Source organism: Malus domestica, chromosome 11, assembly GCF_042453785.1.
Source record: "Malus domestica chromosome 11, GDT2T_hap1".
In the NCBI taxonomy this organism is placed as follows: domain Eukaryota; kingdom Viridiplantae; phylum Streptophyta; class Magnoliopsida; order Rosales; family Rosaceae; genus Malus; species Malus domestica.
The window spans coordinates 13886641-13898589 of NC_091671.1; the positions used below are offsets into that span (position 1 = coordinate 13886641).

The 11949-nt window shown below is 36.9% G+C and overlaps 1 protein-coding gene across 7 annotated transcripts; it reads right to left on the reverse strand.

Annotated features, from left to right (window-relative positions):
- Positions 1-363: 363 nt before the first annotated feature.
- Positions 364-6410, reverse strand: LOC103448031 (uncharacterized). 7 transcript variants are annotated; one of them, XR_003766801.2, is made up of 8 exons: positions 6146-6355; positions 4561-4596; positions 4045-4321; positions 3517-3755; positions 1389-1530; positions 1169-1267; positions 1002-1082; positions 364-900 (listed from the first exon to the last, which is right to left on the reverse strand). XR_003766801.2 is itself a non-coding variant. In XM_070808214.1 (8 exons), the coding sequence occupies exons 5-8, from the start codon at positions 1371-1373 to the stop codon at positions 619-621; spliced, it is 471 nt and encodes a 156-aa protein (XP_070664315.1). In that variant the 5' UTR covers positions 1374-1530; positions 3517-3755; positions 4045-4321; positions 4554-4596; positions 6146-6410; the 3' UTR covers positions 364-618. The 7 variants fall into 7 exon arrangements, 3 of the variants coding, with proteins under 3 accessions (XP_070664315.1, XP_070664314.1, XP_070664316.1); XM_070808214.1 differs by having other exon boundaries at positions 1365-1530; positions 4554-4596; positions 6146-6410; XM_070808213.1 differs by having other exon boundaries at positions 1365-1530.
- Positions 6411-11949: the final 5539 nt, after the last annotated feature.

Below are 11949 nucleotides of genomic sequence, written 5' to 3' on the forward strand. Positions count from 1 at the left end.
GCCAAACGAACCTTCGTCGCACAAGAACCGTCACGCGAAGGCAGTGAAGGAAGGGTTTGTGCGACGCATCCCCTAACTACGTCGCGCTAAGTACCTTTGCGCGACGCAGGTCCTACGTCGCGCAAATCTACTTAGCGCAACGCTCCTAACTACGTCGCGTAAAGCTACTTTGCGCGACGTAAGACCTGCGTCGCGCAAATGTACTTAGGGCGACGAGACTAACTACGTCGCGCGACGTAAGACCTGCGTCGCGCAAAGTAGCTGACGTAGTTAGGCTCTGCGTCGTGCAAACCTTTTTTTTTTTTTGTCATTTATATTTTGTCATTTAATTTTTTATAAATATTATAATTAAATTCTGAACAATTATTAATAAACCATGAAAAAGTAATTAATTATAGAATATATGAAAATGTACGTTTGTCCGAACAAAAAAATAAAAAACTACAAGTCTTCTAAGTTTAATACATCATGCTACTCGATATCGTCTGGGCGAAATGGCTGGGAAGTCGAAGCTGGAGCAACATTAGGTGCTAGCATCGTCGGGATTTGGAGGCCGGACATCGCTAAGGCCTGAACAATCATATTCATCCTCTCGTCCTGGGCCTTAATATGGTCGCCCTAGGCCGCAACCTGACCTCTTAGGGTTGTCACTTCCTCCTTCAAGGAATTGACCTTTCCTGTGGACAATTTGGAAGAAGAGGCACCCGTTTCACGAACCCCCGCCTTCCCCGTACACCGAACAACCTTACCATGACAACGACCACACTTCTGATCCAGAACCTCAGTCATGATCTGAACATCTGCATCCTTGGGTACAATGACGTCCTCGATCGGGGTCTCTGGGGAAAGCTGCGATGTTGCTTCTTGGAGAATAGCAGTGCTCTTTTCCACCATATCACCCTGTAATAATAAAAAAAAAACATATAATGTTTAATAACAAAATATAAATAATATTTGAACGATTCATAAAAATAAGAAAAATAACAATTACATATACTTACATAAAGTTGGTCACTGTTCTCATTGTTGGGATGAACATAAACATGCTTGAACAAGTCAATCTGTGGGAACTTAGAACCCTCCTAAAGAAAAAAAAACATTAAGAAAATTTTATTAATCAATAATAAAAAATAAATTGTATAAAATTTCAAAATTAATATACTTTTACCTCACGTCGTGCCTCAACCCTATACGAAAAGGGCTTCGAACCAGAATGGTGGAGAAGTATCTTTGAGTCCCGAGCTTTCTTGCCATCAACATATTTCTTCTGTTAAACATACAATATAGATGTTAGTGCGACTATTTGAAAGAAATTATTAAAAAAAGCTTAAATAAAATAACAAAAACAATAAATTATTATTAACTTCATCCATAGCTGAGTGGGCAACCCTGTAGGCGAGCAATCTCCGGAGATTCCCATAGCTGAAAATGCTTGTGAAGAACGCTCTTCCAATCTTTGTACCGGCTTGCTAAGGTTTCCTCTAAGTAGGCACTGACCTCAGGGGATATGTCCTCCATTTCAAAAACGACCTACAAATATGAAAAACAAAATGACAAACAAAATGACCATGTATCAGAATAATTGACAACTAGTTTATAAGGTATTGATAAAGTTTGTCGGTTTACAATAATAACTAGAATCTTAATTTGTTAGGAAGCAAACAATATAATGTTTATTTTCTGAAAGATCTCAAGAGTGGGGTTCTGATCTCCCATGCGAGCCTCTTTCCACCGGTACAAAGACCAAAGGTGGAAATTCAACCTTAAATCTTCTCACCAATACAAACTACATCATGGATGATGATCATAGAAATGTGAAGGAGAGGGAAAAACAAAGGTAGGTAAGACAGGCTACCAAGAATACAATAATGGTGATTCCATAAAATGGTACTAAAAATTTAAAACGCAGTCGCATTTATATGTTTCTTTGCAAAATGATAAATTGAAATGGCAGGCATTTCATCATAATTAAGCTCATCTAAATATTAAATCCAAATATGAACCTCAACAAAGGTTTCTTCGCAACATAATTTGGACTTCAAACATAAGATGATGGCTGCAAGGAATAACTCTACACACCCACTTCACACTCTTTCACTGAGTCATGAGTACACTTATGAACACAGAATTTTTTTCATTTTTTTTCTTCTGTTTTAACAGATTAATATTGAGAGGACAAAATGGATTGGAATACAGAAGGACAAAAGCTAATAAATAGTGTTCTTGATACTTACTTACTGCTTAGCAACAGCACAACTAATAAAAAGGTTCAGCACGATAATACTATCGGGATCTCCTCAATGACAACCCCGTTAGCGACTCCAAAACTCAGTGCAGAAACTTAATAATTTGTACGACAAGATTTGTAGCCCAGGACACTAGCCAAGGTGTTTGTTCATGTTTAAGTTTGGTAAGCTGAATGACAACTGATGGTTTACCAGGAATCACTAAAGGGGGTGAACAATAAACAATCCCGGTATTCTGCTTCCAACAATTTTTCTACATAATCCCCTGTGTTTCATTTCAATCTACCAAACCATCTACTTAGAATATCACCGAGATACGAACAAGGCCATACTATTGACTCGCATTTTACCATGAAATCAAATCAATATCATTTCACTATCACCGACTACTGCAGAATTGTACATTGACAAGTGTCAAACCTTTAATGTTCAAACCATAAGGTTAACACTCAAATTATTTATCAAATTCCTTTCCTTAGCACAATTTCTCAACAAAGGATTTAACTCGACTATTTAAGGCTGCTTTTGTAGTTCACTTTAATAAATAAAACCAGGACAACAACTAAAAACAATTCACTATCAAATTGAGGCAAAGTCAAGAACCATACATAGGACTCGCTCGGTAAAAGATCGATTATTTGATTAGTATAGCCAGTCCCAAGAAGCACTTAATGATTAAAACAAAACATCATGTATAGGCATAATGTTTAGGTATCACGATGCTGCTCAACCAGTGGATACTATGGATCAGGTTAATTGATGCACAACACAAGCAAAGCAATGTACTAGAGACGGCATGCATACTCACCTAAACACTATCATAAATCATTAAGCAAGGACGTAGACCAAAACTAAAAACCCATAAATATGCATCAGATAAGATAGTAATCCTTCCACCTAACCAACATAATCATTATTTTAACAATGGTTCACGGAATTGTTTTTCAATTTCCTTCCCAGGAAGCATTCAGACAACAAAGAACAGTGCCGCAAATCACTGAAATTAACCAAAACTAAAGGACCACACCTGCTCCCAATTATGAACAGAAGAAGAGTGTGCAAAATACATGACCAAATTATTCACCACAACAACACTCGGCTATCAGGTGCAAAACAATGAAATGCACCTGATTTCTCATTCCCCCCTACATTTTCTTAGCAACCAAACAGAAATTGAGAGAAAGATCTTGACTTTACTAATCAAGATGATGGCCCTGCACTAGTTTAAGCAGAGAAAGATGTTGACTTTGCTAAAAATTAATATACTAACCTCCAAATTGTCTCGCACCAGGGTCCTTGTCTCCTCGGGAATTTTTGCCCAACTCTCCCACTGCATAGGACAAAAATTCCTAATAATAAAACCACAGCAATTAACGACGCTGTTATGCTGCTGTGAGGTAACCACTCCACGATGTCGCTCATCATACGCAATCTTGATCAAGAAGGCAGACATACGTACAAGCTGTAGCTCCTTCAACATTCGATTGGGTCCCCTGGTGTTTTTTTTAGCTGCCCAAAAAAACTTAAATGGTAAACACCCTAAGCTTAAATTTGTACATAAAATTCGGCAAAACCTCCCCTAATCATAAAAGTACCTTAAAACAGTAATTCACAACCCGCAACACATTTTCACAATCATAAAAGTAATAGCATTTCCCAAAACCTTAAAACAGTAAAATAATAGTAATTCACAACCCGCAACACATTTTCACAATCCAGCAAATTTTCATCATCATAAAAATAATAGTTTTAAAATGAAAAAAAAAATTACAACGTAGTGAGAATTAGAAAAAACTACCTGGTGGCTGGAAGGCCTCACCCTCAACTTTGGATGCCGAGGAAGTCTGATCAGAAGGCTCTGGGTCCCGGCAGCGTCGGTGAGGCCGCCGTGCACTGAGCAACTCAACGGACACTGATGACGTCGATGAGACGGGCACTTGGGACACCGTAGAAGTAGCCTCAACATTGGGTGTAGGCTCCCCAATCAATGGAGCACTCACGGCTGGAGCAGTAGATGCTGATAATGTGGGAGGCGCATTGGTCACAGTCCGACGACGAGTAATCAACTTCGACATCTATAAGTAGGAATGAAATGAATCTTCTCGTTCCGCATTATAATTGGAGAGTGTTAAGTAGGAAAGGTAAACCCTTTCAATGCAATACTTGAAAAAGAAATAACATGAAAATAAAAACAATAATAAAATAAAACTGAAAGAGAGAACAACATTTAGAATTTAGTGCCTGGGGAAAGTAAACAGCTATAGTTCTTCAACATCTATGGTTAGATAGAATGCTTTGATTGCATACATTTTACCTGTAGGAGGCCAGCTAGATATATGAAAGACTTATCCTGTAAATAAAATATGATGTTTTAGTAACCACGCCTAGCGATATTTCGTATCATTGTTCAAATTGAAAGCACAAAGACGGAGTCAAAACATTAAACAAACTACAGCGAACGAAAAGGAAGTTCAACCATACACCAAGGGAAAAAAGGAACTCTTTGCTTATATATATATATTACCGGTCTTTATCTTAAATTACTTGCAGTGGGAGTCACAATAAACATACATATTAGTTATATTTGGTCTTCAAATAAGCATACAAAACCAACTCTATCCGCATGCAAACTTAAAGCCTCGGATTTTCCTAAATTGTTTCACGAACTTTTGCAACACTCGTACTACTGAAGATCACAGGACATATTGTATGTTTTCAACTAGTGTATCCTCACTCGGTCATATTGTCTGCTTAAAGAAAATCAAATAGATACGAGTTGCCTGCCTATTATTGGTGTGATTTCAACTGTTTGACATGATTTACATACAAAAATATGGGACCGAGGAGCATGACTGAAAATCAATTGGTCAGCTATAAGAGAAAACGATTATAAATACCCCAAACTATAGAACATAGACCACACAAACTTTAGAACATAGTTGTAACATCTCAACCTCAGAACTTCCTCTCTGGACAGACTTCAGAGTGCTTTGACTCATACTCAGAGCAAAAAGTAGTTCGGAACAAAACACGACACAAGTGTAGACATAGAAACAAGGAGATGAACTCCAAACAGGAAACAATGACAAGAATATATCACAGCTTCACTCGTTGCAACGTACGGGAATCACATATATCCCTATTAAAGGTGGCCCAACGTGGCTCAATACTTACTGCCATCAAATTAAATACATGGAATACAAAGGTGTTAAAGAAACAAAATTTATCTTGTAAACTATACCTAAATATGTAGGACTATAAGCTATTAATTAACATAGATGTGGTAATCAAGTTAATAAGCTAGAGAGAATACCACTAAACAAAAGAACAGAAAAACACAAAATCACCTTTCTCCAATAAGTAGTTTTAATAGACATAATCAAGCCATCTTATTCACATCGGATTAAAGAACTTGCAATGATCATAATCACCATGAAGCCAATGCCAGCAATCTCCATAAAAATTTGTAGAAAACTGAAATGGTATTAAGAAATAAATAACAAGCCTCATGGCAGCAACAATTTGCAAGTTTAGATGGCAACTCGGCATTCACAGCCTCTGATTCCTAGATTTTAAGTTGTAAATAAGTTATTATAACTATACATTCGCTACAGAAATCTAAATACTTTGAAATAAATATGGGATTATAGGAATGGTGGGAAAAAAACATTTGAAACTAATGTATTAGAGAATTAGAGAAATTAGGTTTCAGCGGTACAAAACCCATCACAACCTCGTATGCATCTCCAACTAAAAGAAAACTAGTTAAACAAAAACCCATCACAACCTCGTATGCATCTCAAATTAATGTATTACAGAATTAGAGAAATTTGGTAACAGATAAATTTGTGGCAAAAACCCTAAATAACAAAAACCCATCGAAAATCAGAAACCCTTACCTTGATTTTGGGACTTGATTCGCGTCGGCTTCGAGATTCCCGTGGTGGCCTGTTGTTTGGGTTCAAGGTCTGGGTTCGACAACCCAAGAGGTAAGACAGGATTTGGGGTCAACGGGGAAAGAAATAGGGAAAGAAAGAGAGGGGGATTTGGGGTCTAAGAGGAAAAAAAAAAAGGAGGGTTCAAGATTTGGGAGGGAGGGTTCAAGATCTGGGATCTACGGGGATAATTGAAAAAAGAGCGCCCATTTTTCACTGTTGTACCGTCAAATTTATCACAACTTGCACGACGTAGTTATACAATTTGACATCGCGCAAAGTGGTTTTGCGCGACGTACGGGTCGCGCAAAGTATTTTTTCAAAAAACAAAATTATTATAAAAATTACTGAAAATATGATTTTCCTCCTTTCAAAATTATTTTTTTTTAAATAAACCCCACAAAAATATATTTTGCTAACAAAAACCCACAATAATTATATATATATATATATATATATCATTCAATTTCTTAAGTGTTATAAGTACAAAATAAATAAATTAAAATCTACTTTGTAAATATATATACCATTGAACTTGATGGGATACGCATTGTACGAAACTAGTTTCAATGATCTAACCGTCAAACTTGTCTGTATATACTTCGAGATCGCATACACCAAAAATTGCAAAAAAACAAACATATAGAGATTAAGTAACGGGACAAAACATTTCAACGGATATAAACGAAAAATCACGATTTAACGGTTAATTTAACTCCGATTTTGATGAATTTTTACAGCCACACTCTTTAACCCTATATCAATACAATCAACTAATTCGATCGTCAATTTAAAACATTGACACAAGTGGATACCACAAAATCTTATGTTATACTTAATGAAAGTAAAATAAACTTTCAAGTGTTAGTGAATCTAATGTTTTGATGGGATACGCATTGTACGAAACTAGTTTCAACGATCCAACCGTCAAACTTGTTTGTATATGCTTCGAGATCGTATACGCCAAAAATTGTAAAAAAAAAATTTAGAGATCAAGTAATGGGACAAAACATTTCAACGGATATAAACGAAAAATCACGATTTAACGGTTATTTTAACTCTGATCTTGATGATTTTTTATAGCTACGCTCTTTAACCTTATATGCATACAATCAACCAATCCGATCATCAATGTGAAACATTGACACAAGTGGATACCATAAAATCTTATGTTATACTTAATGAAAGTACAAGTGTTAGTGAATCTAATGTTTTGATGGGATACGCATTGTACGAAACTAGTTTCAACGATCAAACCGTCAAACTTGTTTGTATATGCTTCGAGATCGTATACGCCAAAAATCGTAAAAAAAAAACATTCAGAGATCAAGTAATGGGACAAAACATTTCAACGGATATAAACGAAAAATCACGATTTAACGGTTATTTTAACTCCGATTTTGATGATTTTTTACAACTACGCTCTTTTACCCTATATGAATACAATCAACCAATCTGATCGTCAATTTAAAACATTGACACAAGTGGATACCACAAATCTTATGTTATACTTGATGAAAGTATAAATAAACTTCAAGTGTTAGTGAATCTAATGTTTTGATGGGATACGCATTGTACGAAACTAGTTTCAACGATCCAACCGTCAAACTTGTTTTTATATGCTTCGAGATCGTATACGCCAAAAATCGAAAAAAAAAATTCAGAGATCAAGTAATGGGACAAAACATTTCAACGGATATAAACGAAAAAGCACTATTTAACGGTTATTGTAACTCCGATCTTGATGATTTTTTATAGCTACGCTCTTTAACCTTATATGCATACAATCAACCAATCCGATCGTCAATTTGAAACATTGACACAAGTGGATACCATAAAATCTTATGTTATACTTAATGAAAGTATAAATAAACTTGAAGTGTTAGTGAATCTAATGTTTTGATGGGATACGCATTGTACGAAACTAGTTTCAACGATCAAACCGTCAAACTTGTTTGTATATGCTTCGAGATCGTATACGCCAAAAATCGTAAAAAAAAAACATTTAGAGATCAAGTAACGGGATAAAATATTTCGACGGCTATAAACGAAAAATCACGATTTAACGGTTAATTTAACCCCGATTTTGATGATTTTTTACAACTACACTCTTTAACCCTATATGAATACAATGAACTAATTTGATCGTCAATTTCAAATATTTACACAAGTGGATACCACAAAAGAAAAATGCAATACAAGAACCCCAAAAGAAAAGCAAAAGGGGACAAAAAAAATAAAAAACAAAAAGAAGACTTTGCGCGACGTAGGTACTCATACGTCGCGCAAAACATCTTTGCGCGACGCAATCATACCTACGTCGCGCAAAGTCTTCTTTATTTTTAATTTTTTAATTTTTTATTATATGGAGATTAAATCTCTACCTTTCATTTCTACCACTGACTCTCGCCTCCTTTCTCGACTTGTCCAGGATCCATCCTTCTCTCTTAAGATGGATCCATCCTTTCTCAAGATGAGACTCTCGCCTGCCACCGCTTCCTCAGGACCTACTCCACCGCGCACTCCTCCTCTCGTTGAAGCTATGGTGGTCTTCATCGGCGCTACCACTACGGTGCCACGACTCGATCCCGACTATCAAGTCAACTCGCCCGTTCGACGACGACGGTTACCTGGGCTACGACCCCCGACTCTTCTCCCAGCGATTCGAATCCTTCGTCGACTCCGAGTCGCTCAAGGACTCCGCCACTGATTCCCCAATATTCCACGGCTCCGCCACAGACGACGCTTTCGCTACTCAGCCGGCGTCTGAGGCCTTCTCTCCTCCCTCGATCTACGACAAATCGAACAGCCAGGGTTGGATGACCGTCATCTCCCCCTTCTTCCCCTTCCTGATTGGTGTTGCTCGAGGCGTATGGATAAACGTCATTTAGAATATTCATAACTTGTTCATTAGGATCCACATTAGATTCAACAGTTTCTTAAGCTGTGCTCAGGGTCCTCTTCACCTGGAGGTTCGACATTTGAAGATTGCTACAACTCATCTGAATGACTGACTTTCTTCCTTCTTAAGGGATATACTTCTGTAGCGTTTTGTGAGATGCTCCAGTTCCAGCAACAGTTTTTTGCTGAGTTCAACGTCTATCAACAACGGACACTTAGGCAACAATAGCATAATGGCAACATAACCTCAAAGCCAAATCAAATCAATGGGATATAGAAACTGATGGTTTGGTATATCTAATTTCTTATCTATTTCAGCGGACAATTTTTTGTTTTTTATATTTTACAGTAAAGAATCATGGTTTTAAGATCAAACAAACTAAAGTTCAAACAAACTTCAACATCAAAATGCCTTATGACATTACTTTAGTACAATCCAGTTGAAAAAGTTATGGTTACCATACTAAAACTGAAGTTCAAATAACGTCAACATATAAATGTCTAATGGACATCAAAACGCCTTATAAGCCTATGTACGAACAAATAAGTCGCTACAGAAAGAAGAGATCTGGTGTATAGAGAAAAAGAAAATCAGCAAAATAGTTATCTCCTTTGATTTTGCAATTTCAATTTCGTAAATGAATCACATGAAGGATCTACATATTATTAATTCAGTTTACATCATGTTTAAGAGCAAAGGGGAAGGATTGCAATCGAAAAAACACAAAGAATTTATATCAATTCAAACTTCAAACCTGATCTGGTAGACGGTTTTGAAGAGAGAGATGGACGATTGAGGTAGCTGCTGCAACTGGATATGCAGTTTCTGCCTCCCAAACTGATCAAATGAAAAAAAAAAAGTTGTTGACTTTGCGCGACGCATGCCCACCTACGTCACGCAAAACAACTTTGCACGACGTAGGTGGGCATGCGTCGCACAAAGTTGGGAAAAAGCGGTAAATTCTTTTGGTTTGGCGCCAAAATTTTGCGCGACGAAGGACGGCGTCGCGCAAAATGTCTTTGTGCTACGCCGTCCTTCGTCGTGCAAAATTACGTCGCGCAAACGTGTTTTTGTACTAGTGAAATAAACTTAAACTAGACACTAGGAATGACTTTGGACGAAAATTGACTTTTACTCGAATCAAAACATTTAAAAACACAAATTAAAACAGATTCTAACTAATTAGACACACTAAAGTAAAGGGGGATTGAGTTTTGGATGAAGTTGAAACAAACAAACAAGTATGAAAAACTAGACAAATTGTAAAACAAATTTGAGAAATAAGATGATGGATGAGATAGCTAGAGGCATTTTCTCCACACATGATATGTATGCAAACAACTCGATTTCCAGTTACTACTTCATTGAATTATGAATGACAATGCCCCAAATTAACCGTGACATCACTAGTTAACTCTCAGATTTTCCTTGTTTTATTGGATTGGATGACATCATTCAACAACCCAAAACATTCTTCAAAAGTTCCATACATGACATCATAATAGAGATACTATCAAAGATCATTACGTTTAATGAAAATCATAAGCATTGACAAAGCACTTGCAACTATGACATCATGTCACTCATGCTAGGAATTGAACTTAACGCGATCGTTTATAAGCGACCTTCACTACATGTGAATATAAGTTTGTAACGATTATGTGAAACTTCCTTATATTCTAGCAACGGATTTATGCATGCCAATTAAGTGTCGACCCTTAATTAACAAATACAAATAAGTTATCAATCAAATAGTTAAGCCAATTGCATTCACGATTCAAGAGTTCATAACTGGAATTTATCAAATTATATTGCACACATAATCATGGCTTTGAAATCACCCCTAGCCAAAAGGGGTTTAGCCATTCATATTTACAACAAAACGAAAGGAAATGAATTTAAACATTAAAAACAAAAGAAAGAAAACATCTAAACGCTCCAACGATCCAAGTTGGACAGCAAACACGTCCAAGCACTTTCCTTCCCTTCCTTTGCTACGGCACAAGGTGTTGGTGAGTGTTTGAAGGTTTGTTCGTATGGAGGAATGGATGTGAAGATGAATGGATGTGTTTGGATGAAGGTTGTGTTGAAATGGGAGTGAATGATCTAACCAAGTATGAACTAAATTTATGTTACACACACTTCCTTTCATAGAGGAAGTGCATGGAAATGGAGGGGAACATGGAGTGGTGTAGCAATTGAGTGCAATGATTCAATGTCATGCATGAAATCTGAAATGATGGAGGGAACAAGGAATGGTGAAATCTGAAATGATGGAGGGAACAAGGAATGGTGTAGCAATTGAGTGCAATGAGTGGTGTTTGAAATGATTCAAAGGTGAAAGTGAAGTGATGATGCAAAGCATGGGGGTAAAATGGAGTGGTGTTGCAATTGAGTGCAATGATTCAATGTAATGATGCATGAAATCTGAAATGATGGAGGGAACAAGGAATGGTGTAGCAATTGAGTGCAATGATTCAATGTAATGATGCATGAAATTTGAAATGATAGAGGGAACAAAGAATGGTGTAGCAATTGAGTGCAATGAGTAGTGTCTGAAATGATTCAAAGGTGAAAGTGAAGTGATGATGCAAAACATAGGGGTCCAAAGGGAGTGCAATGGTGGTGCACGGCAATGATGGAAAGGTGAATGGTGGAGTGACACCCCTTTGTGGTTGAGCTCTTTGTGCTTTTTACATTAATTCTTCCTTCTCCTTAACACATTCCTAGCCTCTTTAGTCTTCAATTTCGTCCATCCACCTTGCTCCATGCATGTGCTATTCATTCCAAGCCCAAAACTGCTCCAAAATGCACCAAAATGCATCTTATTGCTTCATAAGGCCTATGGACCTACAAACACACAAAA